We start from the raw sequence: 26,126 nt of genomic DNA, 5'->3' as shown, positions 1-26,126 counted from the left end.
CACGTGAACCACCACCCGCAGTGACACCCCCGCGGGGATCCAGCCTATTGCCCCCAAGGCTCATCCCCCCCCTTTCCCGCAGCCCACGTGCCGCTGAGAACCGCCCGGCCGCTCCGTCCCGAGCCCCTCCCAGTCTGCGGCGACTCAGCCAGCGGCAGCCTTGGGAGAAGGGCGGTGGCTGGGATCACGTGCGGCTCCGCACTCAGCTGCTCCGACCCCGGCGCTGTCCCCAGCGGAGCCGCCACCGTCGGGACCCGGAGCCAGTCGCTGCTCCGCGCTGGCCGCCTGCGCCGCCGAGCCCGCGGTGCCGCCAGAGCTGGGAGGCGCGTCGGGGGCGCTGGCCGGGATGCTGACGCTGGTGGCCCGGCTGCTGGAGTGGCTGCGCTCGCTGTTCTGGAAGGAGGAGATGGAGCTCACCCTGGTGGGGCTGCAGTACTCGGGCAAGACCACCCTGCTCACCGTGCTGGCGGTACGGCGCCGGCCACGGCCTCCCCGCGGCGGGGTCGTCGGTCCCCGGGAGAAGGGGGCCATGGCGCGGGGGGAGGAGGCTGTGTCTCTAATGTGGCAGGGGGGCCTGTCTCTCGGGCGGGCGCTGTCACTAATGAGGCGGGGGGCTCTGTCTTGGGGCTGTGCCTTTAATGAGATGGGAGAGTGTCTCTGACAGGCGGGAGAGCTTTGTCTGAATGGGTGGGGGGCAGTGTCTCTGGGGTGGGGGTGCTTGGGAGGCGGGGGGGGGGCTGTGTCTGGGACCCTGTCATTAGGCGGGGGGGGGGGGGCTGTGTCTCTTTAAGGGGACAGGGGGACCCTCTCTGCTGCTAGAGGGCCATGTCTGGGACTGTCTCTCTTTAGGGAAAATGGAGGCAGTCTGTCCCTGGGTTTGGATGCAGCCTGCGTGCTGGATGAACCTTGCCTGTGGTTGGTTTCCCTTCTGGGAGTAAGCCATTAGGGCCGTGTGTAGTAATACAGTAGTTTGGGATCTGGGGCACCCTAGAAGGCTGTGAGTGGGTTTCAAGTGGACCACCAAGCATAGGGCCCAGGACTGAAAGCTGAAGCCTTTTCACATGGGATTGCAGCCCTGGGGCCCCAAGGCCTGCTGCCCCAGGCTGAAGCTGAAGTCTGAGCAACTTAGCTTTATGGTGCACCATGTAGTGGGGGGCCTAAGGCAATTGCCCTCCCTTCTATCCTCTACCCCTGCAGGCTCTGGCATTTATATGCAGAAAAACAGTTGTGGCACAGCTGGGCCATGGAGTTTTTATAGCATCCTGGGGAAGGGGGCCCCAGAAAGAAAAAGGTTGAGATCCCTTGTAGTAGTATGTAGGGGGGGAACATGGTTTGTATTTGAGGCTGGGAAGCAGATGGTTGCTAGAAACTTTGTTGAGATTTCTAGTACCTTGTAGCTGAATGCCTGGCACCTCTTTTCCCTCCTGCTCACCTCCCCGTCCCCTCACAAGAGAGGTTTATTGCCTGTGGTGAAGTCCTCATCCTGTCATAAGATCTCTATAGCGAGTGGGGGATGGGAAGAACCCTGGGACAGTGACCATTTCGCAACCGCTCTAATATCACACCAACAACAGATGTGAGTTTAAAGTAAGTTAAAGATGAGAAAATAGCTTTTTGATTATCAGGTTCATCCATCTCACTGAGAATACCCCAGAGAAAGGATATTTGTACATTATACAAAGTCACTTTTTCTACAATAAAACAGTGTTTTGTTTATATAAATCCTCACATCAACACCTCCTATCTAGCCAAAATTCACCTGATAAAATAATGTTCTAGTCCAAGGTTTCTCAAACAGGGGTCGCCGCTTGTGTAGGGAAAGGGCCGGGCTGGGCCAGTTCATTTACCTGCCTTGTCCACAGGTCCGTCCGATCGTGGCTCCCAGTGGCCACAGATCGCTGCTCCGAGCCATGCTGACTGAATATTAGAGCTGTTTGGAACATGGACTACCTTTTCTGTAGGAAATTTCAAAATGTATGTAGAATAGGAATGTAACAATTTTTCAAAATGTCCATTGGAGCAAAATTCTGTACGTTCATTTTGGAAGAATCCAAATTACATTTTATTTTGACTGTGTCAAAACATTTTGGTTTGATAAGGTCAAAACATCTAGTTTTGACTTTATAACATTACAATCAACAAGACTTTTGTAATGTAATATAAAGATTGAAAGATTTTTAACTATTATGTCATGGCAGCCAAGGAGCTAGGTAATAGGCAAGCTGGCCAGCATGTAGTGATCTGAGAAGCTGGCCAGTGTTCCCTCTAATTTTTCCCATGCATGTGTGGAATAAATTTTGATATGTGCACCAATACAAAGGCAATGTGTGACACATCATCTCCATATTGGTGCACGTAACAACATTCATATGGCAGAGGTGGGGACGAGGGTTTTGGAATGTGGTAGTGGGCTCAGGGCTGGGGCAGAGGGTTGAGGAGCGGAGGGGGTGAGGACTCTGGGGTGGAGCCGAGGATGAGGAGTTCAGGGCTGGGGCAGAAGGCTAGGGTGCGGGGGTGAGGGCTCCAGCTGGGGTGCAAGCTCTGGGGTGGAGCCAGGAACGAGGAGTTTGGGGTACAGGCTGCCTCGAGGCTACAGTGGGGAGAGAGGACTCTCCCCAGTTTTCTTTCCCTGTAGCAGCACCTGGGCTGGGGCTGCAGGACAGGCATCTCTCCCCTGGCCATGGGAGGTCCAGGCTTGGGCTAGGGGAAGGGTGCCTCTCCCCCGGGCCGTGGCAGGGCTGGGTTGGGGCCGACAGGGAGAGGCATCTCTCCGCGCCACAGCCCTGCGCGGCGCTTAATAGGCTGCCGCGCAGCTTCAAGGGAAGTTAGGAGCTGATGAGCCGGGCTGTCATTCTGTCTGACTTCTTTCAAAAGTTTTAATGGAATTGACATATTCCCATGGAACATTTTGATTCCATCAAATCAGCGTTTTCTAATGGAAAATTGTTCTGTCAGAAAACTTTTGACCAGCCCTACTTGTCAGTATGTACTGATCAGCTAAGCTTTCTATCTGTCTTATCTGTTTATCTGTTGTTACTCAAAGTTAATCTTTCCTTTGGGTTCCCAGTGCATCCCATTGTCTCCATTTTGCCTGTCATTGTTACTGTGATAAATGAAGGGGGATAGCTCCTTTTGTGGACATCCAGCCAGCCAGTTAGCGTAGAATCTCTCTTGGTAGCTGTTCTCCACTTGCTTTATCTGTAAAGGGTTAAAAAGTCTGACTGCATGCATAGGTAAAGGGAAGTGAGTAGGCACCTGGCCAAGAGAGCCAATGGGAGGCTAGAACTTTTTAAAATTGGGGAAAAAACTTTTCCTTGGTCGGTCTGTCTGTTGTTCTCCGTAGAGAGGAGACACATAGTAGCAATGCTATAAGAAGCTTTAAGCCAGGTATGGAAAATCATCAGGTCATACCTAGAACTACTTATTTAAACCCCAGATATGTAAGTAAATCAGGGACTGTCTAGGAAGATGCGATTAGGGTTATTTCTTTTATTTCTTTATGACTTGTGGACTCCTCTGTGCTAATCCCCAAATGCTTTTGTTTTGCTTGTAACCTTTAAGCTGGACCTCAAGAAAACCATTCTTGATGCTTAATTATTATATTTGATCTTTTAAATTCTAGCAATAGCCCATGTTCCAGATGTATTTTCTTTCTTTTTGTTTTTAATAAAAGTTACCTTTTTTTTAAGAACAGGATTTTTTTTTTTTGGTGTGTGTCCTAAGAGGTTTGTACATATGTTGTTTAATTAGCTGTTGGCAACAGCTGATTTCCTTTGTTTTCTTTCTCAGCTCTTCCCTGGAGGGGGAGTGAAAGGGTTGAGAGTACCCCCACAGAAAGAATTCCCAAGTGCGCCCTCCTGGGCTCTCAAAGGGGTTCTGCACTTGTGTGGTGGCAGCATCTACCCATCCAAGGTCAAAGAAAATCTGTAACCTTGAGAGTTTAATACCAGCATGGAGTGGCCAGTATTACTTTTTAGAATCCTTGTGGGCTCCCACCTTCTGCACTCAAAGTGCTAGAGTGGGGAATCAGCCTTGAACTGTCAAGGTTGATACCCAACTAACTTATGTTGTGGTAACGCCCATATAGACACTTGAAGAGTCAGTCCCTACCCTGAAAAGATGGCAGTTTAAGAAGACAAAAAACAGAGGAAGCATGGGAGGAAGGGATACAATATATAAGCAAGTGACTGGGGTGGTGGTAATCACACAACTTTAGTCCCACATTTGTTTTTTGTTTTACTTTATAATATGGGGACCAAGGTGCGATGAAGGGAAATGGCAGCGGGGGTGTGTGTAGGGAGTGAGATCAGAGGAGGAAGAAAGCAAGATAGAAGGGAAAAAAGATGGAAGAATAAAGAGAAGTGTGCAGGTATTGGAGAATGAGGCTAGCAGCGGGCCAGTGGAAGGGTATGTTGTGGGGAAGACCATCAATCAGCAAACAGAAAAGGATGTCTGCAGTTCAGATTGTAAAAGGCAGTTTGCTGACATATCTGGCATTCGGGTGATCTGATGATATGGGCCTCAGTGGTACTGCTGTTAATCTAGTCTCCAGCCGAGGAGCATTCAGCTCGTAAGGGATTGCTCTGCCCTTGGGAGTTCTTGCTTCGCAAACAATAAATCAACTTGCCACTTGCAACCATTGCAAAAATGGAAATAGTCTTACAATAAGATGACAGCACCAGTGTAATAATAAGTGCGGGTGTTAGTGCTTAATGATTTATATTGCAAGGAGTTGACTTCCCACTAACAGTGTGCTTATGGTGCTCTCTGCAGGTATACTGGGACTGGTACAAACTCTAAACCAGGGGATGGCAACCTCTGGCACGTGGCTTGCGAAGGTAAGCACCCTGGCGGGCTAGGCCAGTTTGTTTACCTGCTGCATCGGCAGGTTTGGCCGATCGTGGCTCCACTGGCCGCAGTTTGCTGTCCCAGGCTAATGGGGGCAGCAGGAAGCGGCGCGGGCAAGAGATGTGCTGACCGTGGCTTCCCGCCGCCCCCATTGGCCTGAGAGAGCAAACCGCGACCAGTGGGAGCCATGATCGGCCGAACCTGCTAACGCTGCAGGTAAACAACTGGCCCGGCCCGGCCCGCCAGGGTGCTTGTTGGGTAAGCCGCGTGCCAGAGGTTGCCGACCCCTGCTCTAAACCTGCTTTAGATTAGAGGAGAATAAGTTAGCTAAGAAATAACACCTTTTGGTTTTGGGCTGCATTTACATTAGCAAACTTTGTGGCTATAAGTCATCACATTACAGTGCAACCAGTAGTAGCAATGTTGGACAGGACTCTCAACTTCTTCTTGTCATGTTATGTAATTCTGCCCCAAATGTGCTAGACAGTGTGGTGGTACCAAAAAAAATAAAAAATTTGCACTGTGCACACTACAGTTTCTGTCATTGCTATAATCAGTGGAGATGCACTAGTGAAAAATTACATGTAATTTGTGCCAGCACAGATGCAGTCTAAGAAGAATGTTATGAATCACTTTTAACCATGGTTTCTGATTTGAGGAAGGACACAGATTACAGCTATGGAAAAGCACATGTATTGTGTCCTTCAAGTTGGAGATAAGGTGTCATGATAAGAGGAGAGTTGGTTGGGAACTAATTCTGAAGTAAACAGTCTAGGATAAGTGGTTCACAGTGGATTATTCTTGAATACACCTCTACCCCGATATAAAGTGGTCCTCGGGAGCCAAAAAATCTCACCGCCTTATAGGTGAGACCGCTTATATTGGTTCAGGCTAGTATGCCATGCCAGACTGGACTGGCGTCCCCAGCGGTGATTTAAAGGGCCGAGTGCTCTCGCCACTGCAGGGAGCCCCAGTCCCTTTAAATCACCGCTGGAGCTCTGGCAGCAGGGCTCAGTCGGGGATTTAAAGGGCCCGGGGCTCTCCGCAGCAACTGGAGCCTCTGGCCCTTTAAATCACAGCCCAAGCCTGGCTGCCAGAGCCCCAGCGGGGATTTAAAGAGTCCAGTGCTCCAGCTGCTGTGGAGAGCCCTGGCCCCTTTAAATTACTGCCGGAGCTCTGGCAGCTGGGCTCGGGCAGGGATTTAAAGGGCCCGGGGCTCTACACGAATTTGGATATAACTCAGTAAAGCAGCAGGGCTTGGGTGGTGTTTTAAAGAGCCCAGGGCTCCCCACTGCTTTACTGCGTTATATCCGAATTCGTGTTATATCGGGTTGCATTCTGTCAGGGTAGAGGTGTACAATGGACCTGAGGGGAGGGGATTGGAAGTGGGGTGGGGGAGAAGGTTGAATGGGAAAAGAGAAACCATCATGACAAGGGACTGAGTATATTAAACCTAAACTGTGGTGGACCATAAAACACAGTGGTAGGATATTGTATTGCAGTAGCTTCAGAGATCCGTGTCAGGGTTCCACTGTGCTAAGCCATGTACAAACACATTGTGAGACAGTCCCTGCCCTGAAGAGCTTGGGCAAGATTTTGCCCTGTTCTACCAGTGTAAATCCAGACAAAGTCCATTGTAAAGGAGTTATTTTGGATTTCAGCCTGTATAACAGAGCAGAATCTGGGCCATTGTTAAGGTAAGAGTGACTGTTAATGAAAATAGTCCATATAGTTATGGTAACTCAGTATTTGGAGGCATTTAATTCAGTATCCCAAAGCATTTATAAATCCATATTTGTAAGCATGTGTAACACAGGCATTCAGATTGGATGATTACAATGATCAGTTCTGACTTTGGAAGCTATGAAAAATTCATTTCCAACCCCTCAAGCATCAAATCTATTGATTCCTTCAGATTGTCATTTGTTTGTTTTTATTGAAATATGATAGAATAAGGATGTCTGACTTCACACCTCTGAATATTACAAAAACAAGATATGTATCTTGTGGGACCTTCCTAGGAAATAAAGTCTGTTTTATTGGACTTATTCTTTTCACTTGAAGGCTCCTTATAGCGCTTGAAACAAATTATCTTATCGCAACAGATTTGTTGATAAGAAACTATATGTTAATTGGGCAGTGATTAGTAATCTATTCCCCCCGCCCCCCCCCCCCCCCCGTCTTTCAGCTAGAAGTCCAGGATTGTATATGGAGAAGAGAACTATAAAAATAATGTTATCCAGCTTGTAACTGTTTCCTTTCTACCATAATAGAAACATCTCAGAAAGATAAGACCAGATATCTAAACAGGAGACATGAACTGTTTGAGGACCCCAATATATACATTGTATCTCCAAGACAGGGCAGTTATGCCTTTTATTTTACTACGTGTGTCTTCCTTTTTAACATGTCTGATGTATACTTTACTAATACAAATGGAAGACTTACTTTCTTAGGATTTACCAAAATCATGACTTTTAATGGATTCCTGGTGCAATTATCTCCTTCCCCAAGATTCAGTATTTAAAGAATAATCACATTTCTTCTGGTTTCTCGCTTTAAAGGTCAGTTCAGCATAAAATAAATATTCAGCATAAAATATTGAACAAATTAGACCAATGTGTTTAAAAGAAGATTGAAACTAACTAGGCTTTCTGATTTTAATCAATTCCAAATTTCTGCTTCTGTTGTTGCTAGGCATGTGGTTTTATGTAGGAGCACAGGTACAATTGTATTGAGTGATGATTTTTGAACCTGGAGGCATTTATAGAAAGTGACTGTCAAGGGTTCCTTCCCTACTCTGAACTCTGGGGTACAGATGTGGGGACCTGCATGAAAGACCCTCTAAGCTTATTTTTACCAGGTTAGGTTAAAAACTTTGCCAAGGCACAAATTCCACTTTGCCTTGAACAATATGCTGCTACCACCAAGTGATTTAGACAAAGAATCAGGGAAAGGACCACTTGGAGTCCTATTCCCCCCAAAATATTCCTCCGAGCCCTGCACCTCCCTTTCCTGGGGAAGGCTTGAGAATAATAGCCTCACCAGTTGGTAAGGTGAACACGACCCAAACCCTTGGATCTTAAGAACAATGAAAATCAATTGGGTTCTTAAAAGAAGAGTTTTAATTAAAGAAAAGGTAAAAGAATCACCTCTGTAAAATCAGGATGGTAAGTACTTTACAGAATAACAAAAGACTCAAAAACACAGAGGATTTCCCCTCTAGGCAAAACTTTAAAGTTACAAAAACAGGGATAAACCTCCCTGTTAGCATAGGGAAAATTCATAAACTAAAACAAAAGGTAATCTAACGCATTTCTTTGCTATTACTTACTATTTTTGCAAGACTAGATGCTTAGTTCAGATATGGCTTAGGGAGATGTATTTTCCCTGCCCTGTTTCCTTGTTGACTCCCAGAGAGACAGACAAAAAAACCTTCCCCCACAGGTTTGAAAGTATCTTCTCCCCTTATTGGTCCTTTTGGTCAGGTGCCACCCAGGTTATCTGAGTTTCTTAATCCTTTATAGGTAAAAGAGGAATTAAATGCTACCCTTAGCTGTATGTTTCTGACAGTGACGGAAACAAAGAATGAGCGAAACAGACACAGAAACAAAAGATGGGGGCAAAGCATGGGAGAAAATGTATCCATAAGACTGGCTATAGAGAAGTTTGGTATCCTGGGAACTATATACCCTGAACAAACCAAGGAACTAACTAATAGAAGTTGTTTTAATCTGAAAGATAGTGAACATTAAAAAAAATCATGAAGTGAGAGTAACAGGTCTCTATTGAAAGTTATGTGACTTTTTAAGCCCTAGACCAGGGTTTCTCAAACGGGTTGCCGCTTTTGTAGGAAAGCCCCTAGCGGGCTGGTCCGGTGTGTTTACCTGCCCCGTCCACAGGTCCAACTGATCGCAGCTCCCACTGGCCACGGATCGCTCCTCCAGGCCAATGGGAGTTGCTGGAAGCGGCGGCCATTACATCCCTCGGCCTGAGCTGCTTTCAGCAGCTTCTATTGGCCCAAAACAATGTGATGGAATCTTATCCTCTTAACCCCAGTTAATGAAGGGGAAAGATGCATCAGGTCTGGTGTGACCAGTGATAACATTAGGAATCAGTCAGTTGTCCAGTTGCATAGAAAATAGCTCGAATGTAATGTTGTTCGTGGGACAAAATGCCTACTCTATTTATTAAAGGTACATTTTTGGAGGTGATGGGTGGAGAGGGCATAGTGAGACCTCTACTTAAGTTCTCATTTTTCACCTCCTCCTCTTTCATGGTACTATGGTAAAGTGCGTTTTAACAAAAACTAAATTCCTTTATTGTAGCAATGTTCATTTCAACTGTGAGGCACTGGACAGGACTTGCCTTAACCTTTTGTATGAGAGAGTATTTTCCTAAAATTTCCCAAACTATCACTCATTCAGCTCCACTTATTGCAGTAAGAGTAAGAACTTGAGGATAGGTGGTGCTTCCAACACCAAGCTACTCAAAACACCAGTTACTCCCTGCAGCACCACCCCTTTCACCATTGTTACCTTTGCTGGAGCTGAACTCATGGTAACAATAGTGAGGAACTTTAGCAGAAACATCCTAGTGTTGTCAAGGCCTCATAGTAATCCAACAATGTTGCCCCCAGATTAGCTAAAGGAACCAGATGAAGCGTGTTGAGAGTTTCTCTGAGTACTCAGGATAATAAGTCTAGGAACAAGAGGCCAGAAATGAGTCAGTTTTCTCCCAGTGGCAGGACAGTGTGTTAATCAAAGCATTTGTTCATGTTATTTTAAATAATTTATACAATTCTCAATTTGTGTTGTGAAAATGAAAGATTATTTAGATTACAAATGCTGAATGTGTTAGTTCTTAATGAGTTATAGTAATTATAACCCTTTTTTTTTATTTTCAGTCAGGGCAGTTCACAGAAGATATGATTCCTACAGTAGGCTTCAATATGAGAAAAATAACAAAAGGAAATGTTACCATAAAGGTAAGTATTCTTGTCTGAATTATACAAAAGAAGCAATAACTACTAAACCAATTTTTTTAGCATGGGATATGAGTGTGGTGAAAATGACTGCACTTATCAATTATGCTAACAACTGTCATTTTTCTCATGAAATAATAGGATGGACTATTCTTTTAAATAATCTTTATCGAGACTTCTTTTGAATATGCACTGTGGTCAGTTATTTCATGAAACCAACAGACGTATGTTCACTTTTATGAAAACAGACCTACATAGCGAGCAACACATTATTAAAGTAATCCAGCAAATGTGAAACTTAGTTGATTTAAAAAAGAAAGTTAAAATTATTTTCTACACCTGCCACTGCATCTCTTTGCCAATTCTTGTGACTTTTCAATAACTCTTGTATGTTTGAACTAATCATCTTCTCTGTGCTCTCCTGCTGTGTGAAAAACAGGAACAATTTACTTGACAATGCAAGGAAGTAGTAAATTTGACCATATGAAGTGCTGTCCAATGCACAAATTAAACTGACGATTTTTTCCCCTCTAATCTTTTTCAAATATAGTAATCTTACAGTTAAAACGTCAGTACGAGGGAAAAGCAGACAAGTGAACTGTCAGGCTGGAAGGAGGTTACTAGTGGAGTTCCTCAGGGATCGGTTTTGGGACCAATCTTATTTAATCTTTTTATTACTGACCTTGGCACAAAAAGTGGGAATGTGCTAATAAAGTTTGTGGATGACACAAAGCTGGGAGGTATTGCTAACACAGAGAAGGACCGGGATATCATACAGGAAGATCTGGATGACCTTGTAAACTGGAGTAATAGTAATAGGATGAAATTTAATTGTGAAAAGTGCAGCGTCATGCATTTAGGGCTTAATAACAAGAATTTTAGTTATAAACTGGGGACACATTAGTTGGAAGTAACAGAGGAGCAGAAGGACCTTGGAGTGTTGGTTGATCACAGGATGACTATGAGCCGCCAATGTGATATGGTCATTAAAAAAGCTAATGTGGTTTTAGGATGCATCAGGTGAGGTGTTTCCAGTAAAGATAAGGAGGTGTTAGTACCATTATACAAGGCACTGGTGAGACTTCATCTGGAATATTTGTGTGCAGTTCTGGTCTTCCGTGTTTAAGAAGGATGAATTCAAACTGGAACAGGTACAGAGAAGGGCTACTAGGATGATCCGAGGAATGGAAAACCTGTCTTATGAAAGGAGACTGAAGGAGCTTGGCTTGTTTAGCCTAACCAAAAGAAGGCTGAGGGGAGATATGATTGCTCTTTATAAATATATCAGAGGGATAAATATCAGGGAGGGAGATGAATTCTTTAAGCTTGGTAGCAATGTGGACGCAAGAACAAATGGATATAAACTGGACACTAGGAAGTTTAGACTTGAAATTAGATGAAGGTTTCTAACCATTATAGTGAAGTTCCACAACAGCCTTCCAAGGGGAGTAGTGGGGGCAAAAGACATATCTGGCTTCAAGACTAAACTTGATAAGTTTATGGAGGGGATTTTATGATGGGATAGCCTAATTTTGGCAATTAATTGATCTTTGATTATGAGCAGCTAAATATGCCCAATGGTCTGTGATGGGCTGTTAGATGAGGTGGGATCTGAATTACTACAGAGAATTCTTTCCTAGGTGCTGGCTGGTGAGTCTTGCCCACATGCTCAGGGTTTAGCTGATCGCCATATTTGGGGTTGGGAAGGAATTTTCCTCCAGGGAAGACTGGCAGAGGCCTTGGAAGTTTTTCGCCTTCCTCTGCAGTGTGGGGCACGAGTCACTTGCTGGAGGATTCTCTGCACCTTGAGGTCTTTAACCACGATTTGAGGACTTCAATAACTCAGACATAGGTTAGGGGTTTGTTCCAGGAGTGAGTGGGTGAGATTCTGTAGCCTGCATTGTGCAGGAGATCAGCCTAGATGATCATAGTGGTCCCTTCTGACGTTAAGTCTAGGAGTAAGTGTCTAAGCTGACAATGTTATTTTTTAGATGTTTCAGGTCAAAACGTGTCATCTTTTTTCCAGTAAATACATTTTATTTTATTTGTGTTATTATTGCATTCGTTTAATTTGTCACTGGAAAGTCCCTGCCAGGTCAAAGCCTTCCCTCCACACTTCTTCAAATGGAAGAAGTTCAAAAATTATAGGATGGGCTGAGGGAATTTCTTTTGGCTCCAACTGATCTAAATTAGAGCAATATTGCAGATATTCAAATTACTGTGCTGTCTCATAAAAGAGTTATCTGCTACTTCTCCTTTTTTCCTGGATCTGTCTTTTCTGTTCCCATTGCTTCTTTCTCCTCCATTTCTTGGAAATTGTCTTTCTTCCCTCTGGAATTGTGGGCTTCCTGAACCTGGTTGAACGCCTTGCCTACTCAGGAAAGTTTGTGAGGGTTTTTTTGTTTGTTGGTTTTTTATTGTCTAAGATATTAATTTAAACTGTAAAACTGCCCATACCTATCTGGACACTCTTATTCCGGTATGAGTACCCTTTTTTCCAGTTTAGTTTGTCTCTCTTGGTGGGTTTAATCTAAACCAAAAAAGCCACTCTTCTACTGGAATAGGAGTGTCCACATGAATGGGCTATACTGGTATAACTTTATCAGTATAACTGTCAAAACTTTCCCATATAGACAAGCTCTGGGTTTGTACAGCACCTAATACAATGGGTTCCTGGTCCACAACTAGGACTCTTAAGTATTAAATCTATACAAATAGGAAATAAGACCTTAAACCATTGGTTTCAATGTTTTAATCTTTTGCATTCAATTTTTAATGTTATTAGCTTGTAGAATAATCATAGGGTGAGCTATTGGGTATCAATATATTTAGGTTACCTAAACAATTGCATTATAAAAGAGTCTTGCCAACTTTTTTTTGAGAAGATCTAACATCTCAGTTGTTTGCAGACGGCCTTTGAAATTAGGTGGAGTGAAAGCCCTCAAACTATAGAAATATGCTTTCTTTTTTCTCCCCTAAATGATCCATCAAATTCTGGCTGAGATACAAACTTAAATATCATAATCTTCCTGCTGTGGTTTGCATTTGTGGGGAAAATTTTGACAGCATGCCAAATACACCTCTACCCCGATATAACTCTGTCCTCAGGAGCCAAAAAATCTTACTGCGTTATAGGTGAAACCGCATGATATCGAACTTGCTTTGATCCGTTGGAGTGCGCAGTCCCGCCCCCCTGGAGCACTGTTTTACCACACTATATCAGAATTCGTGTCATATTGGATCACGTTATATTAGGTGTAAATAAACATGAACATTCTAAGGCAGGGCTTGCACCAAAGCACAGCAGCACTCAAAGTTAGGAAATGTGAGCTTTACAGTTTCCTGTGAAACCTTAAATCTGCCATCTTGTGCATAAACTTTATACTACAGCCTTTAAGTACATGACCACAAACTATTTTTTCTGTAGGATCCATGTCTTTGTTAGTGCAGAGGGTGGATGAACTAACAAAGGGCAAGGAGAATCTGGTATTTCCTAAATATCAAGTGTTTAAGTTTGCAACCTAAATAACATTCTTTCAACATAGGGGTGGGGTTTTTTAATATATAATACCATGTATTTTACTTGAACACAGTTGCAAAATAATAATCCAAACTAGCCAAATCTCTTTGAAACAAAAAAGTTCCCTTTGAAGATGTGACAAATCTTAATTGATTTACTCCCTTTCCTTGTTTAATGTCTTGAGCAATAACCACATTCTGCCATAATCAGAAGGGAGCGTGTGCTACTTCAAAATGTTTGAGAAATACAAAATACTGTATTTTGAAATAAAATGCCTTTTTCCATATTCTAGAAAGAAGGGTAAATATTGGGTGAGCTATAGAACAAACTTTCCCAAGTTGTAAAGCAGGAGATGATCCTACTCTATATTGGGGAATGGTGTGGGAATGCTCCCATAGATATTGGGAGCAGCCCATGAAGAATATTTCTGCTGTCCAGTTCTCCTAAATTTCATAGCTTCCCCAGAGTTAGGCTAGAGACTGGATGAGCCATTTACCTTTACAAACAGGCACATGTCATGGTGTTCTCTTGTACGTTATTTTCTCAGGTGCCAACTTTTTCAGCAATGTTGTACTGGACTTCATTCTGCTTCTATCAATAGCATGACTCAGAGCAGGCCTTCCTATAAGTGTGCTGCCAACTGCTCTGAGGAAAACATATGAGAACTGGTGGCAATTTGTGCAGATGGGATTGATTGTCAGGTAAACTTAGTAGGTTTGGTGGGGGGCTGTCTGAGCAGCTAGTCAAGACTAGCATTACCTAGAGCAGCAAGCAATGCTCAGAAAAGATAGAGGAGCTTAAGCTCCTATATGACAAGGCCTGTGACAATAGTAATAAGCCTGGAAAATATGTCTGGTCTACGGTGAATTGGACCAAATCCTCAGAACTCATCCCTCCAACCAGCCCAAAGTGCTATATGGTAGTACCAAGGTTCCTTTCTTGGAAATGGTAAGGAATAAAGAGGATCAGAAAGAAAACACTAGCTCCAACTGAGGGGTGCATAAAACACTACCAGAAACTATTTGGGGGGACCCAGGATCCAGACATAGCAGAAGACATGGCAACTGAACTGAACTGGGAAGAGGAAATAGTGGCTGAGGGACCCTCATCTGTATACAACAGGTATGCTGCTTTTTATTCTAAATATGTACCATGGAGGTTGAGTTTGTATCCCATCTCCTCCCCCCACCCCCACCCCCAACTTGTGTATTTTTGTTGTTTTCAGGGGGGTTATGGATGCTACCATTAGTATAAATTGAAGGCTAGCCATAACTTCACATCAGTTTCACTACCTTTCATGCAGCCCTTCCAGTCATTACTCCCCTCAGCTTAAACCATTCCTCCTTACCTTGCCCACCCCTTCCTCATGTCTGCAGCACAAGCAGCAACTGCCAAGCCCCTGTTTGTCCCACCAGGTTCTACTGCCCCACAATCAGCATCACCTTTGGTAAAACCCAGCCTTTGGCTACATGAGCTTGCCATCCCCAGTTAGCTTGGAAGTGTCCAGATGAACATGCCCAGTGGTTGCTGTGCCATGTCATGTGTCTAGACTTAAAATGGAGGACAAGAACAGGGGGAAAATATTTTACTTTTGAAAAGAAACTGCATTATAAAAATGTAGAGATAGGAGCTTTTTTTTTTTTAATTCTTCATATCAGTCACTATAGCTAAAATATTTGCATTGCATTGCATGTGCCAGGGCATTGCACCTTATTAGCAATCACAGTTCACTTTTTCTATTTAAATACATGAAGTATTCTCAGGCATTGTGAGAAACAAAGGCTCATTAGGGGGAGCTGGTCAGGATTTTAGGTTGACCAGCTGATGTCCACTCAGGTCCTCAAAATTTCTAGACTCTTGCTTGCTCATTGAAAGTAATGTGGCTGTGTTATATTTATACATTTTATTTTTGATTAATTGTTTTAATAAAATCACAAATACATCCCCAAGGCTAAGATACTGATGATAATAGTCAATAATACTAAGACTAAAACAGTACAACTTTCAAATAAAAAGCAAATCATGGTTTACTCAACAAGTTAGCTTCAATACTGGATTGAAATTAAATAATCAAATTAATTAGTTGTAAGATTAATACAACAAACAATCTAAATTCTAAGAAGGAATCCAAGGAGGTGGCAATTCATTTGGCTATATACCCCAGTTATAAGAAGTTTACCAAAATTGGTTGTATCTATAACTTGAAGATGGCTAAATATTTTGATAGTGAAATCAAATTATTACTTTGTCTAAAGCACTGTCTTAGAGCTTCTTCCTTAGATTTCAGTTGCTATTTAGTGGCTAACCCTTTCCTGCCCTACCCCTAAACAGAGATAATACAACACAGGCCTAGAAGAGCACTGACAAGTAGAAGTTTGAAAAAGCTCGTTTAGCAGTTTACAGCTGATAGCTTCAAGGTTCTTAGGACACTCTAAAGCAAAATGCAGAACACGTGTCAATGAATATCTTTGAGACTGTTTTAGGGCTGTTTAAACCTAGTGAACTTTCTTTGTGGTGCCTTCCCCAGGTAGATTTTTACAGATGCTCATGCACATGTACATAAACACAACCATACTTTCAACCCTGAAAACTAGAGAATAAAAAGGCTAGGAGTCTCCCAACTAATAAAAACAAAGACAAAAATAGAAAAAGGAAATATAAGATACTGAAGAGTGTTTTATTACTCACTGTCAGCAGTTTACAATAAGTCTGACCCAAAGTTTTATAAAAATAAGTGGAAAGCTCCTACCAACCACCAGCCATTCAACACTCATCCATCAACAAAATTAAAAACAAATTTGAACATATTATGATCAGATACTGTTCTTGCAAACAATACAATTTAGTAATCTTGATATTTATTACCTAGGTCATAAATCAAATAGCTTATCTTTTGAAAGTTTCGTGTTGATAAGCTACTGAAAACATCTCAAGAAATAAAAGCAACTAAAATTTTATGAAAGGTCTCGATTACCATGTACACCTCTACCCTGATATAATGCGACCTGATATAATATGAATTTGGATATAACAGGGTAAAGCTGCTCTTCAGGGGGCGGGGCTGCATGCTCCGGTGGATCAAAGCAAGTTCGATATAATGCGGTTTCACCTACAACGATGTAAGATTTTTTTGGCTCCTGAGGACAACGTTATATCAGGATAGAGGTCTATGCTATTTTTCTTACAGGATATTATGCTAGAAAAGTGTCAGACTATGAGGATTGGGGGAATAAGTGAACAAACTATCCTGTCTATTTTCATATATTAATAAAAAATTTTAGAAATCTAGTGGAGATGCTAATTAATCTGAACATTATTTTTGCTCAATTTTCTGCAATTATATCCTATAGCCTTTTATAAAATGAGTGTTTGACCTTTGTAATCATCCCTACAGAAACTTGCACAGCATTTCTCTTCAGAGAGCTGATTCTGTAATGTCTCCTGTGTGAGTAACTCTAGTACAAACTTAGGGCTTGGTTACACTGGAGAGTTGCAGCGCTGGTGGTGGGTTTACAGCGCTGCAACTTAGTAACTGTCCACACCTGCAAGGCACATCCTGTGCAGCAACTCCCTGGCTGCAGCGCTGGCTGTACACCTAGTCTGCTTGGGGTGTAACGATTGTAGCACTGGTGATGCAGCTCTGCTCATCAAGTGTGGCCACCAAAAGCACTGTTATTGGCCTCCAGGGTATTAGGAGGTATCCCAGAATGCCTGCTCACAACAAACCGGAAGAATGGCTGAACTCTGAGCTCCCCGGAGCTACTTATCTAAAAAATACACACAGCTGCTCTTTGCTCCAGCGAGCGAGCGGAGGCAGGGGAATTGCTTTGGAATGTTCACAGCTGTTTGCTTGAGGAGAGAGGGGAGTCCGTGTTGAGCAGCTGCATATGTGGTCTGAAGGCTATTTAGGAGTGCGTAATTTGCATTTAGTGAATAAGAAAGGGGTGGGGAAAGGGGTCAAAACTTTTAAAATGATTGAAGGTAGGTGCTGTGTATCTTCCAGTCCTTAGAACTTGCAAGGCAGGGAGCTGAGAACAGTGTCAGCTCCAAAAATCCACTCTCTCTGTCTCCCACACGCTCCCTGTCACACTCCACCCCACCCCCCTCTTTTGAAAAGCACGTTGCAGCCACTTGAACGCTGGGATAGCTGCCCACAGTGCAGCACTCCCAACAGCGCTGCAAATGCTGCAAATGTGGCCACAGTGCAGCGCTGGTAGCTGTCAGTGTGGCCACACTGCAGCGCTTTCCCTACACAGCTGTAGGAAGACAGCTGTAACTCCCAGCGCTGTACAACTGTAAGTGTAGCCATACCCTTATCAATCTTGCCCCTCTCCCTCTTACAGGTATGTTCTGCAAACTGGGTGGGGGTGTTTCTCTGAGGCTTGCATTAACCTTTTAGTCCTTTTACACTCACCACCAACTGTCCCTTTTGTGTTTTCCCACCTTCAAGGATCACTGTCTGATAACAATCTAGCACTCCCAATTACCCATATAATTATGTGCTAATTTTAATTATAGATCCTTACAAGGTCTAAACCGTGGAAAAAGGACATTGGAATTGAAAACTGAACTGAAATTATCTTACAGTATTTCTGTGGTTAATTGTGTAATTTCATCTTTTTCTCACTGTAATCGCCGTGGCGGTGCTATGGACTTCTCTAAACAGTGGTGGAAAGGCGGATGAATCCCAGTGATGAAAGTCTTACGAAACAAAGGGCCAGGGAGCAAATCAAGTAGGGAAGATCTACTTCTGGGCATACACAGTGATGTGTACTGGGACTCTGAATGTACTGGTTCAAGGAACTCAAAAAGAAGATGACTCTGGAAAGAAAGGGCACATTTAGGCAAGAGGACAGGGAATTGATGTAGTACTGTTGAGGACTGAGAGGGATATTGATTCTGTTGAGTATATGAGAACTCAAGAAAACTTGAATGCTTAAGTGGAAAGTAATCACAGGGAAGGGTACTGTAGCGAATGAGTGAACCCCGAGGTTGGTGGGAACATGGAAAGATGTGGAGGAATAGAGGAGCCTGGGGGTGGCAGGCGGAGGTATTGGGGTGAGAGGGCCCAGAGTGGGGAGATGTTTGTGGGAGGGGGAGCGGGAAATTGAGGGAGATCCATAGAAGTGGATTAGAGGGAATTGGAGAGGAGATGTGTAGCTAGGGTGGTGGGGCAGCATCTGTGTTGCCAGCTCTTTTGGTATTTTGGTGAGTCCAGCAACTTTGCAGCATGAATACTGGTCTATTGCAATCTCATGGGAAGATCCTGGCAAGTCAACATTTTTGTCTGAGGCTTTGGCTACACTGGCACTTTACAGCGCTGCAACTTCCGCGCTCAGGGATCTGAAAAAACACCCCCCTGAGCGCTGCAAGATACAGTGCTGTAAAGCCTGTGTAATCAGTGCCGCAGCGCTGGGACCGCGGCTCCCAGCGCTGCAAGCTACACCCTTAGAGGATGTGGAGTACGTGCAGCACTGGGAGAGCTCTCTCGTAGCGCTGGCGCTCTGACCACACTCACGCTTCAAAGCGCTGCCACGGCAGCTCTCCGAAATTTCAAGTGCAGCCATACCCTCAGCTGTAACTGATGCTGCAGTTCTGACTGGAACCACCAGAGGCAGGCACTGGCAGGTTGAGCTGCAGTTCTAGCTGTTGCCAGCAGAGGCTGCCCCTCCACTTGCTGTGGAATCTGCTCCCTCAGTTGAACTGCTGCCTCTGCAGTGCGTGGAAGCCCATGGGAAGGCAGCTCAGGGATAGAAGCCCTTCTCATTCCCATTTAGTGCTGTGCTGGAACCAGTGCCGGATTAAGGTATAAGATAACTAAGCTACAGTTTAAGGCCTCAGAATATGAGGGGCCTCTAAAAAAGAAAAAACTGACTCCATTTCCAATTTTATCAAAATTGGTTGATAGATAAAGGAGATAAGGGACAAAAGAGATTCTCTGTAAATATAGACATTTTTGTTCAAATATGACAAATATATGCATCTGGCTACACACATACCCTTCAGCCCCTGAGGCAGGAGCAGAAGAACTACTCTGTAGACCCCAGCCCTGAATGGGGGGAGCAACTATGGGCATGTTGAAAAAGTGAATAAAGCCCTGCAGGATAGAAATTTATACCCATGGATGCGGATATCCTTGGATATAAATTGGTATCCACGGAACCGCAGGGCTTTCCCAGGAACTGCAGCGGTGAAAGGAGCAGAATGCGGGGGGCTGCTGCTCCCAGGAGCCAGCAGGCGGTGTTGGCAGCTCCTCCAGCGTGGCTGTACCGCCTCCAGCCCCGCCCTCTGGGGCGGGCACCAGGCTCACTGACAGCTGTCCCATGTCATGTTCTTGTGTTCAAGTGGAGCCCATGCCCTCAGATGGGAGATGCAGACAGCTGCATGGAAGGGGCAGGGATGGGTCTAGAGGCAGTACAGCCGTGCCAGAGGAGCTGCTGGCATGGGGTGCTCGCTCCTGGGAGCAGCAGCCTCATGTTCTGCTCCTTTCGCCGCTGTGGTTCCTGGGAGAGCCCTGCAGTTCCGTGGAAACCAATTTATATCCACATCCATGGATATAAATTTGTATCCATGCACGGCTCTAGTTGTGAACTGCCCAGGATAGCTCAAGCTGGCATTGCCAGCCCTCCTTCTCTAACTCTTTACTGCAACAATTTCTTGTTCCCATGGAGTATATAGTGCTGTGAGTCTTGCTGCCTTTTCACTGTTGTTTAATAATAAAAACCTCATCTTTGCTTTAAGATACATTATTCAAAGATCATCAGACAAATTAATAATCACTACATTAATTACTGACCCATATCTCTAGGCCAACAGCCCTTCCTTTCCTGCTTTCGGCCTCCCAAATAAAGCTGAGCGAATAACAGATTTTTTGGTTTGGTGGCCAAACTTAGAGGGGTGGGGGATGGATAGATTCCTTTTAAACTGAAACTGTTTGTTTTTGGGTTTTTTTCCTGAAATGAAAATGCAGCAAATTTTTGTTCAGGTTAAAATGAAATGTTTTAAATGTCCAAATCAACACTTCTAAATAAAATGTTAATTCAAAATTACATTTTGAAATGGTTCTTTAGATTTTTTTTTTAACAAACTTTTGGCACTTCTGAAATTTTTATTTTATTAACTGAATCAGCCTCTCACTGGGTTTGTATAATCTAGGAGCAGTTTCATGAACCATGGCAAAAGTGGGTATGCATTGTCACCCAAAATCAGTGTGGGCTGAGGAACCATTAATGTCAATTTTGTTCAGTGGGAATAGAGTTTCCTTTTGCCCCTTTTGCCCAGCAGGTCCCTTCTGAGAAATGCAGTTTTTGAAAATTCTGGCATCATGCCCTTTTTCTGTCCACCATACGTGTCAATGATAATGCACTTAGATCTGCATTGCCACTGAGTAATACCCCTTTCTGTTAATGTACTCCTGGCCTTTCTTTCAGGAGCTTTATATGCTGAGCTGTTTTGAGGCTCAGGCCCTAAATATGTTTCCATTTGATCATTAGAGAAGAGTATCATGATTAAATTTAAAAATATACTGCATAAAATTTGTCTCTGGGAAAATTACTCATTTCTCTCAGAGGTAACGCAATCTTGCTTATCTTGTTACCTAACTGGAAAAATGTCATACAAGTAGGGCTTCATCCACCTACAGAAACTGACAGCAGGGTTCTTCAAAGGGCCAGGAATTATTTTAAAGAACGTAGTGTTCTCTGATGTATTGCCTGGTGAAATATTTTTTTCAGTGTATACAGAGCTAGTCATAAAAAGAATCTACACTACAAAAGGTGAGATGATAGGCCATTAAGAAGTACATCTAGCACATAATTTGCATCGAGCAGGGGAGTATATCTTCCTCAGCAGCTAATTTAGCTAGTACTAAAAGAAGGCATCTTTTGTTATATACCTATATATCTATCCATAGAGATGATTTGAAGAAAATTTCCATTGCTCCCATTTCCTTGTCAGTGAAATTGAGTATTTCCTCGCTATGCTAGATGAACAGTTACTGATAATTACTGCCTTTATATTGTGACTTTGGGAATTGACGTTAAATATTATCGGTATGCCTAGGACCTCTGTAGAAGCACCTTATTGTCAGTGTACAGTATAATGTTGTCAGAAATTGCTGGTGTATGTTGCCCTGTGAGCAGCACCCTAGAAATCTCTGTGTAATCTCTGCATTGTCCAAGGATTTAGTCTTTTCCTGTGAGTTTGGTTCCCATCTCTATTTCTACAAGATTTAAAGTTTTTTCTTCTGAAAACAGTTTTGTTTTTTTTTTAAATCCTGTCTGGTTGCAAGGATAACCTTCTGAGTAGAAATAAATGTGGTGTTTGCATGGAGGCAGACATTGAAAGAACAGCATAAGACAAAACTATCCTTTCCCCTCCTGCAACTTTCCATTACCTATCAAATCTTTCCACAATAAACACTTATCGAAACCAACCATTGAGTCCCTAATCCACCTACAGCTTTCCAAACTCTTAAGCATGCCTCCAACTGCATCCCTGCTCCCTTGCTAAAACTTTCTTGTGCACAAAAGGGAAAGATTTGCCCCTTAAACCTGTTACACAGTCTGATAGCTGCAATGTTAAGAAAGAGTTTTATGCCCAGATAAAGTATGGAAATCGGACAAGAGGGATTCCTGTTTTTGAAGAATTTGATTTAACAGATCAGTGTAAGGCCACAAAGGAATGGTGAATCTAAAGCATATTGATTACCCTAACTTGCTAATTAAACATTAACTAGTGTTTGTATAGGACAGCCCTCTGAGAATATGAAACACTTCTTAGATGCTAAGAATTATTACTCCACGGAAACAAACAGGAATGAATAAATAATTGTATTTATAAAATTCTGTGGGAATATGATCTGCCGCTGTGATTTAGTCTGAATAACATCTGCTTGATGTGATTTAAATATCCTCTTCAGCAGTGCATCCACCTAGCAAAGAATCTTCTTCCTTATTCTACTCCTGGGAGGATTCTGTGCCCTGCACCTGTGCATAATTAATGAGCCACGCATATTTTTAAATTTTGCTCAGAAAAAAGTATCTGCTGAAAAGTTGCTGCAGTTCCAGATTTTGTCCATGAGAGGACACTGTGGCAATAGAACGCAGCAGGTGTTCCCAGCCAGCTAGGGAAGAAAGAGCCTGCAGAACCTTCTTCACAGTGCCTCTAGACAGGGTCAGACGGGCTCATAAGGGCTAGTGGAGAGAACAGACTGTGGCAGGGGCTGAATGGGAGTGGAGGCACAGGGCCACATGGGGAGGGGGTGTCGGACCACATGGGAGTGGAAGAATGGGTGTCTGAGTGGAGGTGGAGGGACACGTGGACAGGACACATGGGAATGGGGGGAGTGGGTGTCTGAATGGGGGTGGAGAGACACATGTCCAAGACTGAATGGGAGAGGCTAGGGGTCGGCCAGGGTCTGCATGGGGGAAGCTCCCTAACAGTCCCTCCCCACCCCCCAAAAAAACCTGTTTCATACTTTTCCCACCCATACCCAACAACCCTCCAAGTTAACACCTAGGCTCCTTCCTAACAATTATTTCCCTCTTCTTCAGCTCGTCTAGTACCCCAGCTCTCCCCAGCCTTTGCACTGCTTCTTGGGGGACGTGGGAAATATGGTTCTCTATTGTAGTTTAAATGAATCATTACTCAGAGTTCTGTATTAATATGCCGTGTAAGGAATATATTTTTCAAAAATCATTTTCTGAATCTTTTTTGATGTCTGCATTGTTACAGACATACTTGCTGACAGGTATTTTGAAACAAATGACCAAAAATCATTGAAATTGGTGCGATTATATTGTATTGTTTTGACAAATAAAATACGCAGAATTTGAAAATATCGTGCACAGGATTTTTAATTTTTTGTTGCAGAATTTTTAGTTCAGAATTCCCCCAGGAGTATTATTCATTTTGGGCGTTTCCAGGGCATTTCCCAGTTCTTCAGATGTGCTGGTCAGCTTGGGATAAAATTGCCTATAAAATGTGGCCATTCTAATCATGAGGGACCAAAGAAGACTGCAGTAACAATTTAAAGTCTAATCTACATTTAATATCACCTAGACCCGTGGTTCTCAACCAGGGGTCTGGGGCCCCTTAGGGGGCCTCAAGCAGGTTAATGGGGGGGCATCTGTGCAGGACCAGCATTAGACTCATGAGGGACCAGGGCAGAAAACCGAAGCCCCACCATCTGGGGCTGAAACCTGAGCAATGTAGCTTTGTGGGGGCCCCTGTGTCATGGGCCCCAGGCAATTTCCCTGCTTGCTACCCCCTAACACTGGTCCTGGCTTTTATATGCAGAAAAACAGTTATTGTGGCACAGGTGGGCCATGGAGTTTTTATAGCATGTGTGGGGAGGGGGGCCGGGCTCAGAAAAAAAAAAAGTTTGAGAATCCTTGATCTAGACATCTTGATTTTTATAGTGAGTTGTATCTTGTGCTATTCAGTTATAGCATCCCTCCCCCCCGTATATATGTTTTCCCTATATGAGTGGTCCCCAAGCTGTGGGGTACATACCCCTAGGGGGCACGGAGGAATGTTCGGGGAGTGGGCCTCGCAGGAGCGCCACCCAGCCCCGCATTGTCACCAGCCGCAGCCCAGGCCCCAGCTGCAGCCTTGGCTCCTGGGCCCTAGCCTCCAACTGCGACCCTGCTTCCAGCCATGGCCCCAGCTCCTGACCACAACTCCAGTCCCACTCCCAATTGCAGCTACGGTGGTGGGGAGGGAGAGAGACGTGGACAGAGTCCATTATAGGTAAGGAGAGGTGTGACAGAAAAAAATTGGGGACCACTGCCCTATACACGGAATACTATGATGCAAAAATGAGTTATGTACTCAGCATACAGGGCATGCACAAGAATACATTTCTATGACCAAGTTGAATGTATGTCTTAAACGAGTCACTATCTAAGCATGTATCTTTAACCCATGTCTTTCCTCTCCTTTCCTCTTCCTAGTGCATGTTATATCCTCATTTATCTGTCACTTCTGTCATTTGGATTGTGAACTGTTTGGGGCAGAGGCCTGTGTTTTCTGCTGAGTACCTACCACAGTTGTGGGCTCTGTAAAATGATAAATAAGCATAAGAAGGATGGTACTAGTATGAACAGTAGTTATCTAATCTTTTTATTTGGATGGGTAAAGAGGTACAGATGGCAGTTCATACACTACCCATTTTTCTAGTTAATCAGTTTTGTCTGTTTTCTTTCCGTTAAAGATAACTTCAGTGTCTCCAGTTATAGAGTGAATGGTTTCCAAATCCTATCAAATACATTCATACTATTTTGCATCCTGTATGCCATTCTCCAATGGATTGCCAACAGGTTTATTGAGAGAACTGATTCATAATCAGTTGGAGATAACTTGTCTGTTCAGTGTTTCAGGATGATTCTGCTAATTAGACTAATGTTTATATATCTGAAGAAATATCGCATAGATCAGGTATACTGTATCACTGGACAGAGTGGAACTGGTATCTTTGTATCTCAGATTCTCGTTTTTACTCGAAGCTACACCATCCTGTAGACCCTTCTGTTTCCAAGAGTAATGAATCATTGTAGTTTTCTGAAGTCTTTTCTTAACACTCTGTCTTCCCCTTCCTCCTTTTTCTTCTGATCTATCGGGAAAATAACTTGTTTTTACTCCCCACTCAAACAGATGTGCACCATATGATAAACTGATCTTTCAAGGGCCTCGTCACCTAGTGTGATACTGGCGTTGGTGTGAGGGTTGCAATATTGCACTATGTATTCATCCCTTTTTAGCTTTATACATAAATGATTGATTTTTATTAAGTCTTTCTGAAACATCCCCCGAAAGGTCAGGAAGAGTCATAATTGATACCCAGGTGGCATACAAATGGTCGTTTTGCTATCCTTAAAGTGTACATTCTAAGATGGGGATCAAAACCAGTCTACATTCGCGTAATATATTAATGTGTTTCCGGAGGGAGTAGTAAAATCTCAATCCAGGAATTATTTAATTGGAAATTGGGAATATTTTATCCAAAATATGAGCCTAACGTGTTGGAAATGATACAGAGATCAATACATGAATATGATTTATGGACTATGGAATAAAAAGTGAGGTTCATGCCAGTTGGAAAAGTCTTAGTTCCTTGGATCAATTTAAGTCTAACTCTTCCATGTTAGTCTGCAGTGCCTTAGCAGCCTCCAACATAGGTGGATTTGGGAAAGAGAATAAACTTGAAAAAAATTGAGAAAATTTAAAAGGCATAAACCTTTTCTGCTCTATATTTTGTTTATAAATCCAAACTGAGCTGTAACACGTATTCCTCCTAGTTGTGGTTCAGATCTTATTTTGATAACTAAATATGTTTAAGAAATAATCACCTCTTTCTGCACCTGGCTTGAGAACAAATACATTCCTTTGGTTTTATTTTTCAGTTGTCATCAGTATTTTAATAGATGGATGTCTTATAACATCTACTTCAACATAGGTACAACTTCCCTATATGTAACCATGCATTTTAGATCCGTACAGTGATACTTTATCTTAGATGCAATTTTAGCTAATGATTATGAACATTTGGGTCTATTCTCATGGGTGAAATTCACCACTATATAAACAAAACCAGAATAAATGGGTTTTAGGCAGGAAATTAAAATCTCAATTCTACAAATGCATGAATAATTCATTGGTTTTTGAGTAGTTGTCCCTGTGGGTTCTGCACTTCAGGTGTAGGCCTGTGTGTCTGATCAGACAATTTTTTTTTGTAGCAGTGTCCACATGGTCCACACCTGCACCTTGCATATC

General features: G+C 43.2%; 1 protein-coding gene across 2 annotated transcripts in view; it reads left to right on the top strand.

Annotated features, from left to right (window-relative positions):
• The first annotated feature begins 277 nt into the window (after positions 1-277).
• The window catches only part of LOC127042896 (ADP-ribosylation factor-like protein 8B), a 37,537-nt gene continuing 11,688 nt past the window's right edge, over positions 278-26,126 (top strand). The window contains exons 1-2 of one of the 2 annotated variants that reach the window (XM_050936411.1): positions 278-469; positions 9,755-9,835. In XM_050936411.1, the coding sequence (XP_050792368.1) occupies positions 347-469; positions 9,755-9,835 (204 nt within the window). In that variant the 5' untranslated portion in view covers positions 278-346. The remainder of the gene's footprint in view (positions 470-9,754; positions 9,836-26,126) is intronic. The other variant, XM_050936409.1, reaches the window with a different exon arrangement.

The sequence above is a fragment of the Gopherus flavomarginatus genome, chromosome 1, assembly GCF_025201925.1.
Source record: "Gopherus flavomarginatus isolate rGopFla2 chromosome 1, rGopFla2.mat.asm, whole genome shotgun sequence".
Classification (NCBI taxonomy): domain Eukaryota; kingdom Metazoa; phylum Chordata; order Testudines; family Testudinidae; genus Gopherus; species Gopherus flavomarginatus.
Note: the sequence above shows the minus strand (reverse complement) of the source record. Positions and strands in the feature narration are given on the sequence as shown.